We start from the raw sequence: 25,669 nt of genomic DNA, 5'->3' as shown, positions 1-25,669 counted from the left end.
AGGCTGTATGCTCCTACAGACAGAATATGTCTCATTCATCCAACACAGTATTTAGCATTTAAAAAATGCTCAATTGATACCAGTTGAATGAGTGAAAGAGTGAGCAAAGCAATGATTACTTTGTGCTGTAACTATCTTGTCCAAATTCAATTCAGGCCAATCTAAACACATGAGACTAGGGAAGGGGGACACTTGGGTTTTCACGCCCACTCTGAAATTAATTAGCTGTGGGAGTTCAGGTCTTACCCTTAGTCCCTTTTATCTGTTTAGCTGGTCTTCCACTCCTTGCTGAGCAGATGAAAAGCAGGTGTAGAGGTTCAACGGAGCCAAGGACTCCTAACTAACTAGTTTGTAACAGGACTGGGATTAGAGCTGGGGCTCCCCATTCCAGTTGAGGGTGTACTCTCCATTTGGTCCAAACCTTAGAGACTTTTTATCAAAGGAATGAATGGCTGGTAACTTATAACACTATACTCCCCTCATTTCTAAGATGTAAAAATGACTTTCACGTTTCTGAAATCTGAATGTGTCATACCACCTGATTTAACATAGTATTTTTTCTGAGCATCTGCTATACATTAATCATGTGTCTTAAGAAGAATTGGTATCATCTTTTTTTAACTTTTATTTTAGGTTCAGGTGCAAGTTTGTGTAACAAACTTGGGTAAACTGCATCATGGAGCAGGGTGGGAGCAGGTTTAGTGTATAGATTATTTTGTCACCCACGTAATAAGCATAGTACTCAACAGGTAGTTTTTCTTTTTTGAGACAGGGTCTCGCTCTGTTGCCCAGGTTGGAATGCAGTGGCATGATCACAGTTCACTGCAGGCTCAACCTCTTGTATACCCAATATCCAATGTCTCAAGTGATTCTCCCACCTCACCCTCCCAAGTAGCTGGGACTACAGGTATATGCCACCACACCCACCCAGCTTAATTTTTTTGTTTTTGTTTTTTTTTAGAGAGACAGGTTCTCACTATGTTGCTCAGGCTAGTCTTGAACTCCTGGGCTCAAGCAGTCCTCCCACCTTGGCCTCCTGAAGTGCTGGGATTACAGGCTTGAGTTACTGTGCCCAGCCTGATAGGTAGCTTTTCTGTCCTCACCCTCCTCCCACCCTCCACCCTCCAGTAGGCCCTGGTGTCTGTTGTTCCCTTCTTTGTATCCATGTGTACTCAGTGTTCACCTCCCACTATAAGTAAGAAGGTGCAGTATTTGGTTTTCTGATGCTGTGTTAGTTCACTTAGGATAATGACCTCCAGCCCCATTCATATTGCTGCAAAGGGCATTACCTCATTCTTTTTTATGACTGCATAGTATTCCACGGTGTAGATGTACCACATTTCTTTATTCAGTCTAACATCGATAGGGATTTAATTGACCCAATGTCTTTGCTATGGGATATCACCTTCTGTTACGGAACACGTTTCTCCACTCCTCATGCTCCCAGAGGGAGGAGCTTCTGTTAGCACAAATCTCTTTCGGCCCTTCACACCCTCCTTCAGAGAAAGAGTTATTGTTCTTTTTCTTGCCTTAAGTTTTAGAGGTTTAAACACATCTGACATCCAATCACTGACCAAACTGGCCTATGGTTGTCCAATGTGGTCCGTGATTGGATGTCAAATTCCGAGCTTAACATGCCCCTACTGGCCGGCAGACCTAACACGACATTTTTTAAAGTGCTTTACCAGTAAAAACCAAGAATAGAGATTAGATTTTGATCTTCATGTGCATAGTTCCTTTGTCTATCTCAAAACAAATTCTGAACTCAGGAAGGTAGGACTTAGTTAAAAATAAATAATATTTTGGTGAGATTCAAGTTTGGAAGCCATGAAGGGAGTTACTTGAAAGAGAGACACAAAAGGACATGGTCAGAACTGCTGGACACCACCCCCCCAGAGCCAGCCATTCTCTCCAACCTGCCTGGAAGCTGTACCCTGCTTCTGGAACCACAATGGCCACTCTTGAGATCCCTTTATTTGTAGCTAAGAAGTTGAAGGTAGGCCAGGAGCTGTGGCTGTAATTCCAGCACTTTGGGAGGCCGAGGTGGGTGGATCACTTGAGGTCAGGAGTTCGAGGCCAGCCTGGGTAACATGGTGAAACCCCATCTCTACCAAAAGCACAAAAATTAGCCAGGTGTGATGGCACGTGCCTGTAATCCCAACTACTTGAGAGGCTGAGGCAGGAGAATTGCTTGAACCTGGGAGGCAGAGGTTGCAGTGAGCCAAGATCGTGCAACTGCACTCCAGCCTGGGTGAGACTAGGTCTCCAACAAAAAGAACAAGTTGAAGGCATACTCCTCCTTAAAGGGACAATTAAATCCAGAGACATTGAAGCCAATCAAGTGATAGCTTCTACTGGGCATGAAGCAAAACCACAGCCTCAAAGAGAATCACTGCTATGATTCCAAGACAGTAAGAAGGAGGTAGGGACAGTCACAGATGTCTTGATGAAAGAATGACATGGATATGACATGATGGGCTATACAGACTCCACCTCTCCTACTTTTCTGTCTTCCCATAACTACCTACATTCCCTGGAACCCAATGCCTCCCATGACTGCTCCATAAAAACTTTCATTTTCTACTGGAAACACAATGAGAGTTGAAGCAGGTAGAAAGGAGTGTGCAGATGGAAGAAGGAGGAGGAAGTTATGGGTAAGGAACTAAATCTTTTTTTTTTTTTTTTTTTTTTTTTGAGACGGAGTCGGAGTCTCGCTCTGTCGCCCAGGCTGGAGTGCAGTGGCGCGATCTCGGCTCACTGCAAGCTCCGCCTCCCGGGTTCACGCCATTCTCCTGCCTCAGCCTCCCGAGTAGCTGGGACTACAGGCGCCCACAACCGCGCCCGGCTAATTTTTTGTATTTTCAGTAGAGACGGGGTTTCACCGTGGTCTCGATCTCCTGACCTTGTGATCCGCCCGCCTCGGCCTCCCAAAGTGCTGGGATTACAGGCGTGAGCCACCGCGCCTGGCCGGAACTAAATCTTTTGAAAGGCTCTGGCATAAAAAAAAAAAAAAAAAAAAAAAAAACCAAAAAAAAAAAAAACACATTTTCTTAATCAAAGGGCTGTGGTCTGTCATTCCTTCTCTGAAGTAAATTTTAGAGTTTACCAAGAACCATTAGAATTTCCTTGTTAAAAATTCAGACCCTTGGCAGTTCAGTAAATAAGCAGCAATGGTGAGGCTTTCAGGTAAAAAGAGAAGTTTAAATGTATGAGGCCGAGGCCACCTTTACTTCCTCCCCAAACTCCATTCAGGAACAGTAAAAGAATTTCTATTCTAAAGACACGAACCAACAAGGACAGAGAGAATAAAGCAGGAGACAATTGCTGCAGAATATTGGAAGCTAGAACGCAGATGGAAGAGTGACAAACGACACAGCAGACCTGAATCCAGACCTGAATCCTAAGTTGGCAGTGGGGAAAGATAAGACCCACCTCATTTTACCCCTTAGAAGCTCCAAAAGGCTCTAGGGTAGAGGAAATGCTAAACTAAGCAGGCCTGGCTGCACATCTAAGAAGTGGCCAGATCCATAGATGTTCTCCCCTACCCTGCACACCTGGGCTATTTGCCCATCCCACATATACCCCAACAAATAACTGGAAGTTTGTTTTCTAGAAAGACTAAAGGGAGAGCCTCTGAACTGGCAGCTGTGGTGTTGGAGGAGGAATGGCACAGTTGAAGGCACGTGAATGGAACTAGATGAATACATGCACATAGGATGCTGAGGCCACCAGCCGTCCTCCCTTACTTTGTTCCAGAAGGGCTGGCAGCCAGGCTTTCACCATCTAGGCAAGAGACTGAAAGAAGGGAACCAGCTTAAGAAATGAGTCTATGGTGAAGCTGATGGCTGACAAGCCCTCCAAATGTATTCACAGCTTCCGATTCATATTTCAGTGCCCTGCTCCTGAATGCTCGCACGCAAGCTTCCAGGTACCCTTAGAAAGCCGCTAATGCAAAATCAAGATCCAAAAGGACAAGCAAATGGGAAAAAAAAACAAAGCGTAAGACAATTAGTAACTCCATCCAAGAAAAAAATTAACATGTACAGAAATAATAATGAAGCCACAGTTTTGCTACAAGGCTTAGCTCTTAATAACACACAAAAATATAATGATATAAACGAAGGCTGGATGCGGTGGCCCACCTATGTGATCCTAGCACTTTGGGAGGCCTAGGTAAAAGGATCACATCAGACCAGTAGTTTAAGACCAGCCTGGGCAACACAGGGGGATCCCACCACTACAAAAAAAAAATGTTTTTCAATTAGCCAGGTGCATTGGTGGAGCCTGCCTGTGATCATGTACTTGGGAGGCTGAGGTAGGAGGATCACTCGGGCCCAGGAGGTCAGGCTACAGTAGAGCTGTGATCACACCACTATACTCCAGCCTGGGCGACAGAGGAAGACCCTATGTCAAAAATAATAATAATATAAATGAAGAATACTGATCTCATCAACATCATGATATTAATTACACTGAGAAGACAGGATTTTGGGAAGGGGCCTGTGTATGATGAAGTTGGTGGAGAGAGGAGGACGGCTAAATTACTTACCTGCCACGGGGAGACCAACCCTGAACAATGAAGCGTCTTATTGAAGGACATGCAGGTAAATATCAAGGAATCAGCCAAAAGAGGTGAAAGTGGTTACTTCTAAAAAGCAGGAAAAATGGAGGAACAGAGATTACAAAGGATTGCTGCTTGGGAAAATGGTTACAATAAACCCATCAGAATTACTTGACTCTTTAAATATTGCATCTTTAATACAAAATAATTGAACTAATCAATTAAGCAAAAGGTAATCTTAACAGAAAAAGAATAACACGTCTGGTACTGAGGTACTATTAAAATGATGAAATAAAACTCAGAGGAAAGAAGCAATTGAGAGAGAAGGAGCAGGCACTAGCCTACTAAGAAATCCTTTTAAGAATGAAGCGCCAGGCACCACAAGCTTTCTCCCTACATTTGGCTGAATTTGTGACCTGATTTTCTTGCTGCTGCCTGTCTGGTTCTTGCGCCATCCGCCTGGTCCACGGCAAGATGATGCTTGTGGAAACAGCGGAGATGAAGCCACTCCCAGGAGGAAACACTGCTAATGGAGTAGGAGGAATCTGTCGGATCCCTGCACAAGGTCAACAGAAGTCCACAGAGAGCGCCCAATCCCATCACAACCCAGCACCTTGATCAGAATCTGTGCCCTCGAGGTGACGTGGGGAGGCCACAGGAAGTCACAGCGGGAGGAGGCAGGGGAGAGAAATGGAGATTAGCAATTAAAAAGTCAGAAACCTTAAATGACCCAGAGTTAGAGAGTGAGATAGCAATAGTGGTAACGGAACCTGAGGCGAGTCCAACAAAAATATGTTAAAACTGTCACTGCTTCCTCACAGTCTTTTCTGAAATTCAGTACTGGAAATAAAACAATTGTTTTTTAAATATCACCCAAATTCATATTTTAAGTGCTCAAGATGATTTCCTCCTGTACAGCACACAAGTTTTTTTATTTTCTTAGATTCCTAAAGTTCCTCTACTTAGTGGAGCTCATTTGGAATCAACTGTTTCCGTCTGCAAGCTTTTAAAAGCAAAAAGGTTTTCTTGGATCCCAAATGACAGTCAAATCAGGGCAGATCAATTGGCTGGGCCAAATAAGAACCAGCCAGAAACCCAATTCCCAAAGACCCTGGTCGAACTCTTCTCAGAAGCTTCTCACTAGAGTCTGGCCCTGGGCTTCCTGCCTGGATCCTGGTTGAATGCTAGAGCCAGCGCTGAGATCACGGAGCGCGGCTAGTGCTCTGGACAAGGTTTTCATGAGTTCCCCGCCATGAGGACCTTTCTAGTACCCTCATTTGGTAGAAAAGTCTCTTTTGAGTTGTCTGTTGCTGGATTATTCCAATGAGCCCAATCGTACGTGAAGACTGCCCGCTCCACAGGGAACAGCACCTAACCTTATCTTCCAATCAGCCTACAAAACTGCAAAGAATAACGTGGAAATAATTGCCTCAGAAAGCAGAGGATGCATTCCCAAGACAAAGATAAATAATTTCGGGATTGTCTATTGTTTCGAATAAGCCTACCTTGCAAGAGAGTTAATGAGAGTGTATTGCTTTTGGATATGTCCATTCACTGAGTTCCACCTCTGGAATCTGACAGCTGGGGTTCGAGTCCCTGCTCTGCACTTACCAGTCTGGGCACATCACTTGATTTCTCTAATGCATCGGTTTCCTCATGTGTAACAAGAGAATGATCACAGTATCTCGCTGTGAGGATTAAGTTAGGATTCAGTTAGATAATCTACAGAGTGATCACTAGGCATAATAACTGGCACAAAGTAAGTGTTGAAGAAACGTTAGCTGCTTGTCACCATCTGCTGTTGTTGTTCTTCATCTGCAAGCTCTCAGCTTTACAGCTGTCTGCCCTTGATGCTCAGGCTGATTTTCTGAAGGCAGAGGCAAAGAATGCTGAAGGTATGGTTGCCACATGTGTACTGAAAACCATGACCTGATGAGGCCCACATCTGGGGTTTAAGGTTGAATGGCATTAAACACAGCACACACAAAGCCATCCATTTAAAGGAGAACGACAGCCTGAAGGGGCATCCTGTGTGACTTCACATAGAATGGCCATTTGGAGACTATTTCAATGGTGTTTACTCCAAATGAGCCATCCTTGATGAAACAGACAGTGAATGCCTTCATTTTCCTTTTGATTCAATCCACTTGCACTAGACTCCCTTGGCTACACCAGCTGCAAAACAAAGAGAACACGCTGTACTTGAATTAACCCAGAGTTTCTCCTCTGCAGAGGCCAGAAACCCCTCACGCCACTGGATGACTTCACAGCCAGGCCGGGATTCATTAGCAAGACTAACAGAGAGGGGTGGTAGGAAGGGAAGCAGAGGGAACAGCACTCCTTAACTTCAGGCACAGCTTGCCCTTCTTTCTGGGCAGATTCTGTAACGCTGGCCTTCTGACCTCCTCAGAAAGAGACCAGAGTTCTCGAATGCCCCTACATCACTTTCTCCTATTGGACTGCATGTAGGGGGAAAAACTCTCATACTTCGGTTGTCTCACTAGTAAGATACACGTATCACATGACGTATTGACAATAACAGTTGTTACAAGATCCAAATAGACATTTTCAGCTCCACAACAGGACTGAAATTTTCCTTAGATGACTGTGCTTTTTGTAGCTATAATAGAACCTGAAATGGATCAATTTTCAAATCACAAGAGGTAGCTTAACATTTAGTTTTTGGGCCGGGCACAGTGGCTCACGCCTATAATCCCAGCACTTTGGGAGGCCGAGGCGGGTGGATCACCTGAGGTCGGGAGTTTCAGAGCAGCCTGGCCAACATGGCAGAAACCCCATCTCTACTAAAACTACAAAATTAGCCGGGCATAGTGGCACATGCCTGTAATCCCAGTTACTCAGGAGGCTGAGGCTGGAGAATCACTTGAACCCGAGAAGACGAGATCGTGCCATTGCACTCCAGCCTGGGCAACAAGAGTGAAACTCCATCTCAAAAAAATAAAATAAATAAATAAATAATAAAATAAAATAAAAATAAATAAAATAAAATACAGCTTTGGGCCAGGCGCAGTGACTCACGCCTGTAATCCCAGCACTTTGGGAGGCCAAGGCCAGAGGATCACCTGAGGTCCAGAGTTCAAGACCAGCCTGGCCAACATAGTGAAACCCTGTCTCTACTAAATATACAACAGTTTGCCAGGCGTAGTGGCAGGCACCTGTAATCCTAGCTACTCAGTAGGCTGAGGCAGGAGAATCACTTGAACCCAAGAGGCAGAGGTTGCAGTGGGCCAAGATTGTGCCACTGCTCTCCAGCCTGGGCGACAGAGTGAGACTCCGTCTCCAAAATAAATATACAAATAAATAAAATTTAGTTTTGAAAATAAGTATCATAACTAAAGAGTGTTAAAACAGTTATCTTAATTATTTTTTCATTGACTATTCTAAAAACTGTCCTATGAATAGTTTTGAAGATTCTATCTTCCACAGGAGGAAGAATAATTCTTAGTAAAGAGGGGAAAAGGAAGAACACGAAGGAGTAAAGTTCACGAGAGGAGAGAGAACTTTTTATACTAAACCTGTGAGAAACTTAGCTGAGATCATCATTTTTCATAAAAAATTTTAAGAGAAGAAAAATCAAGATATGGTAGTCATTTTTACACACCAGTCATGCCTACCAATAGCAAATTAAATAAGAAATTTATGAAAGTTTAGTGTCCTATTCTTAGGTGAGTCTTGGATAAACCTACTCAACAGAATTAAAAGCACGACTATAACCACACACACAACCACCCTGCCTGTGCAGAGGCAAAGGCAGATCATAACTCTGCCAAGTTAAGCATCACATGGAACTTCTTGTATTAAAGAGTTATTGTTTTCACTGAAAATTAAAACAGGCACTTAAATTCTTCCCATGAAAACCGTCCATTTTACTTTTTCAACCTCTCCACTATAGGTTAGAAAAACAGCATGAAGCATTCGGAAATATCAAATTGATATGTGCTTTTATTTCACATATAATCTTTCTTTCCTCAATCCTTCAGTAGCGCCTGCTACTTTGCTACCTCAAAATTGTTTCTTTCTCTAACCACAAGTCCTTATTTCAGCGATTCCTGTCCAAACTATTATATACATTATGATTACTTTGGAACACTTTTGCATCACAAATTAAAGATGCCTAACAATGTTTACAGGAATATGTATATTCAGAAACATGTACACTTATAAGTGTATATAGACATACCACACAGAACGTATGCCGCATATATTTCAAATATATACTATACATACATCTGTACAATAAATAGAATATGGTCACGAAAAGGAGAGAGCGCTCCCCATTTGGCTGCTCTTCCCCTCTTGGCCTCCTTCTCCACTGCTTGGGTCTTTCAGCAAACTCGAGCTTTCCGTCAGGACGTTGCAGATGCCGAGTCTACATCTTCTGGTTTTCTAAGTGAGTGCCACCCTCGTGAATACCCATAGCGTGACTGTCTCTTGTTAGTTCTTCTCCGCAGTTGCTCAAGGGTTGTAACTGGCACCAGAACAAACGAGACAGTAAGACGCCCTGGGCACCAGCATTGCCTAACCAGGGCGATGTGCCAGGTCAGGCCACCACTTTGCAAGCACTGATGCTACCCAGCAAGGCTTCGGGTTTCCTCCCCTGCAACATGGTACCGCCTCAGGCACCGGACAGGCAGGAGGGAACGACCTTCCAGATCATTCTTGTGAACCCGGTAAAAGAGCGCCACCTGCTGAACACAAGCGCCTCGACAGGTTTTCCTGGTTGGCTGATGCGATACCTAAAGGAACATGCCCCACCAGGCTTGTGACTCAAGCCTCACCAGCCACTCTAATGACCTTCGATGCGGGTGACCCAGCTCCCCTCAAGCTGGATCAGCTAACCGGACACCAAATCATACTGCTCCAGGTGGTCACAGGTAAACTTTAGTGCTTTACTCATACGGAACATTCACAAATGTCAAGTCCAAGACAAAAATCGACAGCAACGAGAACTGGTATACACATGCCTGCCAGAATCATCAATGTCTGAAAGAAACCATGATGAGTTTCACATATGTCATGTATGGTAAGCGCAGTGCCAGGAGGGTAAGAAAGAACTAGTCAACAACAAATCACAAAACAAAAGAATTAACTGACAGAGATTTAGAAAGTTCTGGCCCACCGGCAGCTTTCTAACGGGAAAAGATGAACACATTCACGCTTAAAACAGGCATGTCTGTGTCTTGGCGTGAAATAAAGTTTCCCCAGTTCTAGAAACAAGGAGCTTTCTCTACTTTGCATTCTTTCTTTGTGAGAAAAACACTTAATCATAACCATTCCTAAATGCCTCTTAATTTACCATTTCCTCGTACGTAGTTCCTGGTTGCACACTATGGGAGCAGTCTAAACAGTACTGCTCATTTGGAAAAGTTGGCTTTCAGTTGCACACAGGAGGGTCTGGACTCTCAGATCTCGGCTTTTTCCTGGAATTTCCCACACAATGTCAAAAGAAAGAGAATGTCAGAGAACTAGTCTATTGGGCAGGCCAGAGAGTAGCATTTTGCCCAGAATGAAGTAATGTCTACGTCTTACTTTTGCACAGAAAAATGAAATCAGATCCTGTGCAAGGCACACGTAGTTTTTAACATCTTTCACTTGTTCATATGCTTTTTCTCCTTCATCTGGAAAGAGCTTCCATTAGGCAGTCTTCCTCATTTACTCAAGGCCTCCCACCAAAAACAGAAGCAGAGTATTTTCTTTTTCTTTTTTTCTGTTTGTATTTTTTGAGACGGAGCCTCACGCTGTTGCCCAGACTGGAGTGCAGTGGCGCGATCTCGGCTCACTGCAAGCTCTGCCTCCCGGGTTCACACCATTCTCCTGCCTCAGCCTCCCAAGTAGCTGGGACTACAGGCGCCGCCACCACGCCCGGCTAATTTTTTTTTATATTCTTAGTAGAGACGGCATTTCACTGTGTTAGCCAGGATGGTCTCGATCTCCTGACCTCGTGATCTGCCCGCCTCGGCCTCCCAAAGTGCTGGGATTATAGGCATGAGCCACCGCGCCCAGCCCTCAGAGTATTTTATTTTTCTAGGCAGCAGGGATATACTAAATTAGACTCTATAAAAAAAAAACTTTCACACCTGTAATCCCAGCACTTTAGGAGGACGAGGAGGGCGGATCACGAGGTCAGGAGATGGAGACCATTCTGGCTAACATGGTGAAACCCTATCTCTACTAAAAATACAAAAAATTGGCCGGGCATGGTGGCGGACACCTGTAGTCCCAGCTACTCGGGAGGCTGAGGCAGGAGAATGGTGTGAATCCAGGAGGCAGAGCTTGCAGTGAGCCGAGATCGTGCCACTGCACTCCAGCCTGGGCGACAGAGCGAGACTCCGTCTTAAAAAATAAATAAATAAATAAATAAAACTAAACAAAAAAATTACTAGAAAAGAATAATAATGTACTAAACCAATTCTTTTTAAAATTTGTTGAGGCTGGAAAAAAGGCATAAACTGTAATTAAGCAGCAAAACCAGAAGAAATGACCCTGAAGTCGATTTTGTTTCTATCACTAGTAGTTTCCAATGTTTCTTCCATGAGCATACTACTTCTCCCTGATTATAAAGAACACATTTATTCCACAAATACATATTGGACACTTATTCTACACAAGGTACTGTATTAGGCATTGGGTCTCTGCGCTCAATGGTTTAGCTGTATTTTGGTAGAGAATATAGGCCAAAAATAAGTCACAGGATAACATCTCTGTCTGCCCAAATCGCATTGTGCTGAGGAAGTTTAATAATAAAGGAGAATAATAAAGGAGCCAAGCAAGTTAATCTAAATCTATGGTCTTGTCTCAGCCTTCTTAAAAAAAAAAAAAAAGAATAACAACTGCTCAGCTAATAGAATTCTTACAATGGTCATCACCCTACATCCAAACCATTACCCTTCATTTTAAAAACAGTTAGGAGAAATGATTTCCCTTATGAAGCAAGGACCCAGAGGTCTGTCTTCTGATTTCTGTTCCCTGCCCAAGGGCTGCTGTCATTTCTGTTGCTGTGATCTGCTCCCAGGTGCCTTGCATCTTTGGAAAATCAGCTGGTGCCCGGGAAATGCGCTCATCAGGCCTGTGTGTCACTGTGATGGAAACTGTGACTTGCTGGGTCGTGCTTTGCCAGTCATGTTTTCAAAGACGCTCATCGTTTTAAAGGGCATTGTGCACAACAGAGTAGAGGTCCTATGAGACCAATCTGCCGATCGAGAAAACATGACTTGGAAAGGAAATAGCATCATCTTGTATCCACATCCCCTTTCTCTAAGGAGTGCAGATACATTTGCAGACATTATTCCATCCTCAGAACAGCCATTTTGGTTCTGGCAAACAGCTTTATTAGTACTATTTCCTGATTGTCCTCCGATAAACCCTGTCTGTGGGAGGAACTGCAGTATTAAGCATAGAGTTCTTTTATATTGTCTAGCTTAATTCTCCCTCAGCTTGAACTGGCAAAGATTGTTCTGTGATATCATATAAGGTGTAAGTGGTGTGAACATAAGCAAATCTCAATAAGCATCTATTTTGTTACTCTGTCCTCAAATGGAATTCGGAAAAAAAAAAAAAAAAGTCCACAGAAATATTCCTGTGGGTATAAAAGTTTTTCATAAAAATTTTAAAGTTAATTCTCAATTTTTTGATGATAACCTTCAAATAGATACACAACAACAGACAGACGGATGAATATGATAGAGGTCAGAAAACTTTTTTCTGTAAAAGACCAGGTAATAAATATTTTAGGCTTTGCAGGACCTTGTTGCCAATACTCAAGTCTGCTATTGTAACATGAAGGCAGTCAAAGACAATGGCCATGATCCAAAAAAACTTTATTTACAAAAACAGGCAGTGGACTAGATTTGGCCAGCAGGCCATGGTTCGCTGACCCCTAAAATCATCCAGATGTGAGTACTGCCAAATGACTTCAGAGTTCCCATCTGCACGAGTGTGTATGATGGCATGGGGATGTGTGGGACTGCGATAATTATCAAGAGATAATGAGAAAAGAACGTAAGGATGATGCTCTTGGCTGAGTAAAGTCCCAACGACATCACAGCATGCTGTGTAAGCAAAAGTTTACAGGGAGATAAAAGACAAGGGGTGGAGAACTGGATTATTGTGTGGCTCAGGGTAGAACAGGTGTTCAGTCTCAAAAGAAACTGCGTGGGGCCGTCAGCACCACATTCATAGGGTGAGAGGCAGTTTCACCTCAGCAAAATATTAATCTGTACATTCATTTATAGTTATATATATCAATATAAAATTCAAATTTGTAATTTGAATTTTATAATTTGAATTTGAATTTTATTGATTTGCTAGTTTGATCTGCATTTCGTTTGTAATTGTATTTTGGCTTTACGGATGTGTAAGAGGTGTAAGAACACAGAGTTCATATCTAGTCTTAGATCTATAGTTTTTGAAATGTCATTCTAATATAAATAATTTAAGTCAACTGTGGTAAATCATGAGACCTTTCCCTCTAAAAAGAAGAAGAATGCTCCTGTTTGGGAAACACTGTCAAACACAAGGCTTCACTGCAGGGCCAAACCACGAATGAGAAAATACGCAGGAGTGCTGAGGGGAGGGTGGGGAGAGCCACGTGGCATCTGGGGAGGTGGAGTTATCACAACCACACTGCTATAGGCAGAGATGGGAGCAGGCCACCTAGCAGTGCCTATCTGAAATCGCAGTGTTTCATATACTCAATCAATTCAGCAAGTCAGGGAGCCAAACAGAGACGGCAGAAAAACAGCCTCTGTGTTCTAGCAGAACCTGACTGACAATCGCCAACAGGACACTAGAGCCCAGATAAAGCAGCTGCATGTATCTGCCAACTGTTTAATCCAGTCAACTCGACACCTAAAATTAACCACTACACATACACAATAAATGTGTACTTTTTTTTTTTAGACAGTATCCCAGGCTGAAGTGCAGTGGTGCGATCTCAGCTCACTGCAACCTCTGCCTCCCTGGTTCAAGCAATTCTCTTGCTCAGCATCCTGAGTAGCTGGGATTACCAGCATGCACCACCACACATGGCTATTTTTTTTGTATTTTTGTAGAGACAAGGTTTCACTATGTTGCCCAGAATGGTCTCAAACTCCTGGCCTCAAGTGATCCGCCCGCCCTAGCCTCTCAAAGTGCTGGGATTACAGGTGTGAACCACTATGCCTGGCCATAAATGTGTACATCTTAAATGTGTTGTTCAATGAGATTTCACAGATAAACACACTCACACAATCATCACCCCATGAACATTTCCATTACCCCAGAAATTCCGCTGTGCCCTCACACTCATTTCTTCCTACCCCATTCCAGCCAACCCTTGATCTGGTTTCCCTCAGTAGAGATTGGTCTGACTTCTCACAACTCATACAAATAGAGTCATGCAGTGTGACTCTATTTTACTCAGCATCATGTTTGTGAGATTCATCCAGATCGTTGCAGGTGTCACTATTTCTTTTTTTTTTGATTTATCAATAGTGGTCCATTGTGTGAATAACGACAATTTGTTTATCCATGCACAATCAGACTGTTTTTGGCCATTATGGAAAATGTGCTGTGAACACTCACATATTAATCGTTTTGTGGATGTAGGTTTTCATTTCTCTTGGGTAAATACTTAAGAGTAAAATTGCTAGATCATGTAAATATATGTTTAAGTTTGTAAGTATCTGCCAAACTGTTTCCAAAGTGGCTGCCTCCTTTCATATTCTCACCAGAATGTGTGAGAGTTCTAGCTGCGGCTCGTCCTTGGAACAACACTTGGTATTTTCAGTCCTTTGAATTTTAGCCCTCTAACTGGGTGTAAAATACTGTCTCATTATGGTTTTAATCTGCATTTCACTGATGACAGTGCTGAGCACCTTTTCATGTACTTACTGCACATTCTTTTTTTTTTTTTTTTTTTGAGACAGAGTCTCGCTCTGTCACCCGGGCTGGAGTGCAGTGGCCGGATCTCAGCTCACTACCAGCTCCGCCTCCCGGGTTTACGCCATTCTCCTGCCTCAGCCTCCCGAATAGCTGGGACTACAGGCGCCCGCCAACTCACCCGGCTAGTTTTTTGTATTTTTTAGTAGAGACGGGGTTTCACTGTGTTAGCCAGGATGGTCTCGATCTCCTGACCTCGTGATCCACCCGTCTCGGCCTCCCAAAGTGCTGGGATTACAGGCTTGAGCCACCGCGCCCGGCCTACTGCACATTCTTATATCTTCTTTTGAAAAGCATCTGTTCATGTCATTTGTTCATTTTTTTTTCATGAGGGGTTTCTGATTGTTTTATTATTAGGTTATAAGAATACTTTATAGGCCGGGCACGGTGGCTAACACCTGTAATCCCAGCACTTTGGGAGGCCGAGGCAGGTGGATCACTGAAGGTCAGGAGTTCAAGACCAGCCTGGCCAACATGGTGAAACCCTGTCTCTACTAAGAATACAAAAATTAGCTGGGCGTGGTGGTGCACACCTGTAATCCCAGCTACTCGGTGAGAGAATCACTTGAGCCCAGGAAGCAGAGGTTGCAGTGAGCTGAGATCACACCACTGCACTCCAGCCTAGGCAACAGAATGAGACACTGTCTCAAAAAAAAAAAAAAAAAAAAATTATATAATTCTAGGTACAAGCCTTTTGCCAGATATATGTATTACAAATATATTCTTCCGGTATATGTGGCTTGCCTTTTCATTTTTATTTACACTTCGTGCCACTGATTTTCCACAGTGACATTTTTGTTCTTTCCTAATTTCAATAGCAGAGATTTACATTATGTTATTTTAACATTAGTTTTCTGTCAATCATTCATTTTTAAAAATTTTCCTTCTCTGTTGGTTTTTAATCTCAATCTGTTATACTTATGTTTCAGCCTGTTATCGCCTCATGGCTTTGTACTGCTGTTTCATAGAAGTTATATCTTCTTGTATCATAATGACAATGTCAGTTTCCGAATCTTGTTTGGGTTTCTGTCGTAAACTGATTTCTGACGCTGTTCTGCCTCTGAGTCCTTAGAATTTCTTGTTTTACCTTTATTCTGCATTTTTTTTTCCTAGAGTTCTCATGGCCTTCCTGTCTGGTGTGTACCAACAGACAGGATAAAATGTGTGGATTTCTTTTAGCTCCATTCGCTTCCCACATGTGCGTTCAAGACCAGCCTGGGCAACACAGTGAAACCCCCTCTCTACAAAAATACAAAAAAATTAGCCAGGTGTGGTGGTGCACACCTGTAATCCCAGCTACTCAGGAGGCTGAGGCAAGAGAATTGCTGGAACCAGGGAGGCAGTGGTCGCGGTGAGCTGAGATCGCACCGCTGCTGGAACCAGGGAAGCAGTGGTCGCGGTGAGCTGAGATCGCACCGCTGCACTTCAGCGTGGGTGGATAGAGTGATACTGTCTAACGTAAAAAAAGTACACATTTATTGTATATGTGTGGTGATTAATTTTAGGTGTCAACTTGACGGGGTTAAGGAACACCTAGGGAACTGGTAACGCATGGCTTCTGGGTGTGTCTGTGCGGGTATTTCAGAGATTGGCCTGAGAGTTGGTGGACTAAGTGGGTATGATCTGTCCTCAATGTGGGTGGGGTCACCTAATCAGATGAGGGCCCACATAGAACAAAAAAGGAGATACAAGGACTTGCCCTCTCTTTCTCCTAAAGCTGGCATACTCTCCTCCTCCTGTACATGCTCTCTTGCCTTAGGGACTCTAGAATTTACACTAGCAGCCCCCTGGGTTCTCAGGCCTTTGGCTTTAGACCGAGAACTACACCACAGGCTTACCTAGTTCTAAGACTTTCGGAATTAGACTGAGCCATGCTACCAGCAGCCCAGGGTCTCTAGCCTGTTGTGAAACTTCTCATCCTTCATAATCACGAGTCAATTCCCCTGATAAACCCCTTATCATCTGTCTGTCTATCTATCTATCTATCTATCTATCTATCTATCTATCTATCCATCTATCTATCTATCTCCTATTGATTTGGTCTCTCTGGAGAACCCTAATATAGTAAGTTATACATACTATATTAGTTGATTAAAAAGAAAGGCACCCACATCTAGATTCATTCTAGAAAGTTTTGAAGTACATAGATTAAAAAAAAAAAATTCTAAGACCATGTAGACAGAAAAATCAGATAACTTTCAAAAAACAAAAAAATGTGGGCCGGGCGCAGTGGCTCACACCTGTAATTCCAGCACTTTGGGAGGCCAAGGCGGACGGATCACGAGGTCTGGAGACGGACACCATCATGGCTAACATGGTGAAAACCCATCTCTACTAAAAACACAAAATTAGCCGGGCGCGGTGGCGGCGCCTGTAGTCCCAGCTACTCGGGAGGCTGAGGCAAGAGAATCGCTTTAACCTGGGAGGCGGAGGTTGCAGTGAGCTGAGATCGCGCCACTGCACTCCAGCCTGGGCGACAGAGCGAGACTCCATCTCAAAAAAAAAGAAATTATTTCTCCTCAGAAATACTAGATAAGAGATGATAATGGTAACATGTACAGTTGTTAAAGAGGGGAAAAAGTGATTCAAGAATGTTATACTTCAGTTAATAGGGTTGTTACAAATAAAAATATATAAAAAAAGAATGTTATACCTAGCCAAGGATTGTTCATAAGTGAGTACAACAAAAAGCCAATCTAAGTATGGGAGGGCTCAGAAAATGTACCATTCATCCAGTCTTCTAAAAAAAAAAAAAAAAAATTGAAGCTATTTCCCAGCCAACTTAAGAGCTCAAGAATGAAGAAAGTCTAAATATTTATTATGAAATCATTTAAAACTGAATGAAAATATAACACAATAATAGTAATTCCTAGAAAAGACATAATACAAAAAGTTACAGAGAAAATGTGAGTCCCAAATCCCAAGTTTTATTAAGTAAAACTGGAGAATACGGGTGCAGAAGGATAATGGAGTAAATACCCATCCAATTCCTTATTTGATACGAAGTCCAGAGATATTGGTTAACTAAATTGTAAAACATCCATTTATAGGATACTCATGGCCATAAAAATAATGAGGAAAGGCCGGGTGCAATGGCTCATGCCCACAATTTTAGCCATTTGGGAGGCCAAGGCGGACAGATTGCCTGAGCTCAGGAGTTCGAGACCAGCCTGGGCAACACAGTAAAACCCTGTCTCTACTAAAATACAAAACATTAGCTGGGCACGGTGGCGTGCGCCTGTAGTCCCAGCTACTCGGGAGGCTGAGGCAGGAGAACTGCTTGAACCCAGAAAGCAAAGGTTGCAGTGAGCCAAGATCACACCACTGCACTCCAGCATGGGCGACAGAGTGAAACTCCGTCTCCAAAAAATAAACAATAGTAAAAAACAAATAATGAGGATGCTCTTTATGCTCTGTTACAAAATATCTATAAAATAAATTTATTCTAAAAGGGAAAGCACAATGCAAAAATGTGTCTAGCATGCTACAATTTGTACAACAAAAGAGAAAAAACATATTATTCAAGAGAAATTGGTAACCGTGGTTGCTTGGGGAAGTGTTACTGGGTGTCTGGGAAATAGAGGTAAGAAAAACACTTCATTGCAAATAATGCTTTGTCCTTTGTTCTTCTGTAAAGGAACCACGTAAATGTTACTTATTTTTAAAAATTAACATTTTAATTTTTTTTTTTTTTTTTTTTTTTTGAGATGGAGTCTCGCTCTGTCACCCAGGCTGGAGTGCAGGGGCATGATCTCGGCTCACTGCAAGCTCCAGGTTCACGCCATTCTCCCGCCTCAGCCTCCTGAGTAGCTGGGACTACAGGTGCCCGCCACCACGCCTGGCTAAGTGTGTGTGTGTGTGTGTGTGTGTGTGTTGGTTTTTTTTGTTTGTTTGTTTTTGTTTTTTGTATTTTTAGTACAGATAGGGTTTCACCATGTTAACCAGGATGGTCTCAATCTCCTGACCTCATGATCCACCCGCCTCGGCCTCCCAAAGTGCTGGGATTACAGTCGTGAGCCACCGCGACAGCCTAAATGTGTTGTTTTTAAGAATCAAGTAAGGCCGGGTGCGGTGGCTCACGCCTGTAATCCCAGCACTTTGGGAGGCCGAGGCAGGCGGATCACAACGTCAAGAGATCAAGACCATCCTGGCTAACATGGTGAAACCCCATCTCTATTAAAAATACAAAAACTAGCCAGGCGTGGTGGTGGGCGCCTGTCGTCCCAGCTACTCGGGAGGCTGAGGCAAGAGAATCGCTTGAACCCAGAAGTCGGAGGTTGCCGTGAGCCGAGATCGCACCACTGCACTTCAGCCTGGCAACAGAGCGAGACTCCGTCTCAAAAAAAATAAATAAATAAATAAATTAAAACAAGTAAATATTCATCGGTGACTTCAGCACATATGTAAATCTAGCTTATGATAAAGACATTACAAAATTTAAAAATTCAATAAATGATCCTGAAGCAACTGGTTTTCTATTTGGACAAAAAAGACAATGTTTAGTCCTCATTTCACAACCTGATGATAATAAATTACAGACTGATTAAAGAGTTATAAAAATTAACTATAAAAACATTAGAACAAAATGAATCTTAGAGCAATCTAATACATTTAACTTCATAAAAACAGACACATCATATAAAATTAAAAGATATACCAAAAGCTGGGAACAATGCTTTTCACAAATATAAGAAATTAATATTTTTTAAAGAGCCAATAAAATTGAAAAATAAGACAAACTTGACAAAAACCTAAGTCTTCAGTATAAAAATGGGCAAAGGAAATAAACAGAAAATGAAAATAGTTAAGAAACATATAAGGACATGTGAACTCACTGATCATCAAAGTAATCCAAATTAAAGACAGACTTCTGCTGCCTCTCAGATGAGCCAAGTTCCAGGTGACCAGGACACTCACAACCACAGATGAATGTATAAATTGGCACAGACTTTCTGAAAAGCATTATGGGATATGTACCAACAGCCTTAAACACATTCCAACTTTTGACTCCGTAATTCTAATCTTATGTAAAATGTCTCCCCTGGAATTTAATGCAACTTTATAATAGGAAAAGAAACTGAAATAATCAAAATATTTAATAGAGAAATGTTAAATTCTGATATATTCATATAAAAAATATTGTGCCAATGTTAAAATCATATTAAAATATTTAATGACCTGAAAAATGTTCAAGATACACTATAAGTGAAAAAAGCAGAATAAATACCATCATATGCTATCACAATTTGAGGATGATAACTGTACAAATCATACAGATTTTAAATACTGAAAGGAAATATAACAAAATCTTAACAATAATTTTCTATATAATTATTTAAATTTATTATTTTTAGTTTTCTATATAAAGTTTATATAATAAACATGTGGGAGGAGATGCCATATTTTAAATAAAGAAATAATATAACTATAAAAATGTTTCCTGGCCAGGCACAGTGGCTCACACCTTTGGGAGGCTGAAGCAGGCAGATCGCTTGAACCTAGGCATTCAAGACCAGCCTGGGCAACATGGCAAAATCTCATGTCTACAAAAAAAGTGCAAAAATTAGCTGGGTGTGGTGGCATGCACGTGTAGTTCCAGCTACTTGGGAGGATGAGGTGGGAGGATCAATTGAGGCTGGCAGGTCAAGGCTGCGGTGAGCCGTGATCAAGCCACTGCACTCCAGCCCGGGCAACAGAGCGAGACCCTGTCTCTCAAATAAACAAATACATTTTTTCCTGGCATCGACATGCTCAGGATCTCCACTGAAAAAGTTAAATGCTGCAATAAGAAGCAATTCATAAACACCACCTTGACGATGCATTAGTATGCCTTCCGTCTTTCTTATCCACCTTTGGTTCAGAACTTCATACAGTCACACGGGCAAACCATGTGTAGAACAGATACTTCACTAGAACAACTCCAGCGGGCCAGCCAGCAAGAGCACTACCTCTTAACATAATGAATAGCCATGTGCAGACACCATAACAAACTACAGACAACTCAACTGTAATGGTGTTTCCACGATACACTTGCCTGTCCAGAAAGTCTTCAATCAAGACCACCGACTTACGGCCCACACACCACCAGGTGAAAGCACTGCTGAAATAATCTATGAAGCGACAACTCGAGTCTGAAGCGCCCCGAATCCCATGCCCAGGCTCCTAAGCGTCCCTCCCCATCCCCTGCTTGTTTTCTCTGGCAGGATGGTTTACAGTATGTTCATTTCCAACCCAACTAATAAAGGGGCTCTTTAAAGTTCAGAAAAACACTGCTTATTGGGTTCCTGGGTCCAGCATGTGCGCAATACATGCATAAGCAGAGAACACGAGTACAGTACCTTCCCAAAGCTGCGTCGGCTTGGCAGAATTTTCCCCACTCATTAAAACAACAAAAGATGCAGCTGCTCGAACTGTAGCCTGCCATGTTGACATGGCAACGGGCGGCTCCTGGCACGGAAAAAGGGCCCTGTTGTTTACGGGAGACCCCACGGTGTAAACACACGGCCTGCAGAAGAGAGACAGAGAGAGAAAGGGGAGAATCTTTAAAATGAGTTGTCACTTTTTGCACCACCGTGGTAGTGCAGGTTAAGTTGAGCTTTCAAAGAAAGCATCTGAAACTTTGTAGTTGACTGGTTTCGGAGCATTTTGAGCCGAAGCTGCCAAGGGCTGGCTATGTGAATAGCTGAGTGGTTATTTCTCTCAAATAAATTACTTAAATATGTAGAAAGAGGTGGTTTTTTTAAGGAGAAAAATATTTTTTGGATAAAGTTTTAAATACTAGTCGGCCAAGTTATAATTTATATTACCCTTGCCCCCTCCCCTCAGGCCCTGGTGCTTTCAAAAGAAAAGTTTTAGAGACATTCTTACAAACTTTTTGGAAAGCATTCTGGAAAAGAAAATATGTTTGGAGATCACTGAGATATTAATGCTTGGAAAAACAAGCTGGTGGTCTCAAATCCAGGGCAAGCAAGCAGATACCCCCAATCTTGGAAACCACCATCTCAAACGGAACCCTTGTGGGAATCCTTGTGTGGAGGCCAAGAACAGGGGCTGGCATATGAACAGGACTGCGGGTCACAACAACCAGGCTTGTGATGGGAAAGCCAAGGGTGCAGCATCGTCACCAAAGTCACCATGTGCAAAACCAGCGACACGGCATTGGGCTCGTTCTGCTGCGATTAGAAAGCACAGCCCCACCCTGCAGTGAGCTGAGATCCGGCCACTGCACTCCAGCCCGGGCAACAGAGCGAGACTCCGTCCAAAAAAAAAAAAAAAAAAAAGAAAGCACAGCCCCACCCAAACCAAGACTGATTCGTCCCACGATAAAGTCATGGTTGATAAAGATGGAAAAGATTCTCAAGATCAAAGGGTCTACTCTTGACACCAGAGTAAAAGGTTCAAGACTGACTCCTCAGAAAAAAACTCAGGCAAATGTTTCTACTTTCTGTTTTTCAGTTATGACAAATATGTAGTTTTAGTCAGCTTGACTTATAAAGTAAATGAACAGAGCAAAGCACTACTTCTTTTGGATAAACTGGTTTTCCTTTTTCATTAACATCATTATAACTGAGCATTTGCTGTGTTCACACAACATGCGAGAAAACACAGAAAGATGGTTCGACTCCATCAGTCAGGGTCTAGTATGGAAAACAGAAACCAGTCTAGGTCTTAACAAACAGGTAATTTAATTTTGGGAATGAGTTTAAATGATAGAAGAGCGGAGAAACCAACCAGGGGACAGTAAGACAATCCAGGGATTAGCCACAGCAGTAATCAGCTGTGACTCCTCAGACTGGTGGGGCTGGGTGCTACTGGGTTACGAGGCAGGAGTCACCTGGCAGAAGCCAGAGTCACACTGGGGACTGTCCAGCGGGAGCTGGGACCACGGGAGACTCAGCCGCACTGGAGCTGCAAAGGAAAACAGGTGGAGGAGAACTATGTCACCTCCGGCCAGCTCCTGCTTTCAGATCTTCCACCAGTGGCCCCCATGGGCCAAACCTAGGAAGCCAGAAGACAAGAGAGCCTAGGAAATGAAGGTCCTTGTCCCTTAGAGAAGATCACAATAAGGGCAGAAAATGGATCTCAGCGCAAACAGGCAGTCGCTGTACGCTTATCCTACAAGTGTACACGTCATGGTAACGTGAAGGTTTGACACGGGGCAGGGGAAGATCAGAAAGGCGAAACACCGTTGTACCGCCTGGCTTGCCAACTTCCTCAGTGACTGCGGGGAAGCCCCTCACCTTCTGAGGCAAAACGGGTGCTGGGCTGCTGAAGCGGGAGCAGGTCGTGGCTTCTATCGTCTGTTCTGTTCAGTGAGCACCTCACTTGCCGAGGGTAACGCTGGTCGTGGGGCTTTCCCTGCCTGCACAGGGAAGAAATCCTCCCCAAAAGACTGGCTTGCCAAGATGTTGGTCTCCTCTCTATAAGGCTGGCTTGCAGGCCATGCTAGCACATTATTATGCATTCCACTTGTGCCCTTAGTATGTGGCCCCCAAGGCTGCCTCCGTCAGCCTCCACACCACTTCCCCAAAGAAACAATCGGATTTGAGATGAGGTCACATCTTAGAAGTACTGCAGGACTTAGTAAGTGACGTGCTGAAGAAGAGGGAGAAGGAAGGGAAGACTTCTGTGAAGTAGCCAGCTGCCGAGCTGGCCTCCAATAACCCCTCCCTCCTAACATGTACATCCTTCCGCACCGTACCAGGTCTGTGTGCTCAAGCAGACCTGTGCAGAGCGAGCGGGAGTCGCAGTCCACTTATCCTACAAGTACGCAGGCCTGATATGCAAAGGTCTGACCCGGGGCAGGGAAAGGACAACAGGAAACAGCAGAGGTGATGGCAAGTCACTTCAGAGACTACTTTAAAATCTGTGGTTTTCATCTGAGACTCTCTTTTCTCGCTCTCTCCCCCATCGTTTACTCCGGGTCAGGAGTGTCACGAAGTCACCCAGGTAGCCCAGGGAGGCACCCACACGGTAAGAAACAGAGACCTTTGGTCAACAGTCAGTGAGGAACCAAGGCCCGCAACAGCCATGAGTGAGTCTGAAAGCGGGTTTCCAGCTCCTGGCACACCCTGAGACACCCGCAGCCCCGGCCGACAACTGGACGGTAACCTTGTAAGATATCCTGAGCAAGAGACACCGGCTAAGTTGCTCCTAGGTTCCCGAGCCTCAGGAACTGTGAGAGGTAATAAATGTCTGTTCTTTTAAACTGCTAAGTGTGGGGTAATTTGTTATGCAGCCAGAGTTAACACAGACTTTTCGGAGGTTTCTGGCTCAAGTGATAAGACGGATGGCAAAGCTGCTGAACAAGAGAGAAAGATCAGGATGGGTCTTGGGAGAAAGACAGAGGGTGTGCACCTGTTTAATTTGCTTATAAAGGGCTTCACATGAGCACATGACAGAGGACACTGGTATGGACACAGAAGGGATGTTGACCTAATCCCAAACAGTGTGGTGTCCACGGATAGGTTCAAATGTCTGAAATCAGACCTGCCTCAGAAAATGTGAGAATGATGATTTGATGAAGAATGAAGCATAAATATTGTAGGCATATTTGAGTCAGTTGATGCGGTGGGGGGGGAGGGGCCGGGGGCTTCCACTGACTGGATTAAAATCCACCATGTTGTCACCATCCTTTCCTTCCCAGTTCAGTATTATGCCCTCTTTAGTGATCTAGTTCTAGACATTTTGTTATAGAATTTTGTCCTGATCCCTCTGTCATGCTCTAGAAAGCTCCTTCTGCCGCTGTGTATCTGCGCACCTGACCTCTCCCATCGGGGGCTTAGTTACCTGGCCAGGCCCCAGCAAGCTCTCACCTCCCCTCCCCAGTGTCCTCACAATTCTCTGTTCCCACCCTCCTCTTTCCATGGCTGGGTTATCTTTTCTGCTAAAGTCTAACATTTTTTTCTAGCTTCCTCTTGGTATCCAGAGCTATAACTCTCAACATGTAGATCAAGTTAGCAATCTAAAACCCACACCCCATGGATATACCCATGTCTGATACGAGACTCGATCAACATGTAGACCAAGTTAGCAATCTAAAAGCCACAACCCATTGATATACCCATGTCTGATACGAGACTCGATCACATTCTCATTGAAATCCTTTCATAAGCAGGAAAACAATCACATAAGAGGGAGGTCTTAGGACCTTGAAAATGTGAATTCTCTTTGTGCTCCCAGCCTATTCTTTTCTTGACCTTTTTCTCTTTATCAGCCACAGGCTCACTCCTCCCTTCCCAACATGCCCAAATCAAGCCCTAGGGAGTTAAGAGTCTTTATAACCAATGGCTTTTTGCTCTTTTACAAGCTGACATCCTATGCATGTCTGACATCACAGTGCAAACCTGAAATCAATCTACAGTTGGGTAACTACATTTTAAGTATGAAGGTTTTATCCTCTGAATAAAGCTCTACTGGTGGAATCTTGGTCATCTACCAGCAAATTTAGGATGGGTGAACACGGGGCCTTCCCAGAGTCATGAAATCATACCCACTACACAGTGACTCCAGACTAAAGATGGCCCCTATCACGCACACATTCAGATGAGAACTAGATGGAGGGCAGAGTCCCCGCTTACCCATCCATGCCTTCCCCTCCACAGAAGGCAGGAAAATCTATGTGTGTCTATAAAAATGAATGTGTAAACACAGAAATAAATGCAGCTGTGTTTGTCTGACATGCACAGCCTTGCGCCTTGGCCATGCTACTAAAATACTCATAGGACAGACGTGCAGGCAGCCTGAAATTCTCCAATGCCTGTAACGTCACTATTTCTACATCGAGTAATTCCTTCCAACATAGGACAGACTTGCGGGCAGTAGCCTGAAATTCTCCAACGCCTGTAACGTCACTATTTCTACGTCAAGTAATTCCTTCCAACATAGGACAGACGTGCAGGCAGCAGCCTGAAATTCTCCAACGCCTGTAATGTCACTATTTCTACGTCGAGTAATTCCTTCCAACATAGGACAGACGTGCAGGCAGCCTGAAATTCTCCAACGCCTGTAACGTCAGTATTTCTACGTCGAGTAATTCCTTCCAACATAGGATAGACGTGCAGGCAGCCTAAAATTCTCCTAAAATTCTCTAAAATTCTGTAATGTCACTATTTCTACATCGAGTAATTCCTTCCAACATAGGACAGACGTGCAGGCAGCAGCCTGAAA

The 25,669-nt window shown here is 43.4% G+C and overlaps 1 protein-coding gene across 25 annotated transcripts in view; it reads right to left on the bottom strand.

Annotated features, from left to right (window-relative positions):
- AOPE (aminopeptidase O (putative)) overlaps positions 1-25,669 on the bottom strand; it is a 386,190-nt gene that overhangs the window by 320,866 nt on the left and 39,655 nt on the right. For all 25 annotated transcript variants that reach the window (XR_011612942.1, XR_011612948.1, XR_011612943.1 and 22 more), the window contains one exon: positions 20,839-21,005. Coding sequence is in view for 18 of the 25 variants with exons in the window: in XM_071078740.1 (XP_070934841.1) it covers positions 20,839-21,005 (167 nt within the window). In the remaining 7 variants the exon portion in view is untranslated. The remainder of the gene's footprint in view (positions 1-20,838; positions 21,006-25,669) is intronic.

The sequence above is a fragment of the Macaca nemestrina genome, chromosome 14, assembly GCF_043159975.1.
Source record: "Macaca nemestrina isolate mMacNem1 chromosome 14, mMacNem.hap1, whole genome shotgun sequence".
NCBI lineage: Eukaryota > Metazoa > Chordata > Mammalia > Primates > Cercopithecidae > Macaca > Macaca nemestrina.
Note: the sequence above shows the minus strand (reverse complement) of the source record. Positions and strands in the feature narration are given on the sequence as shown.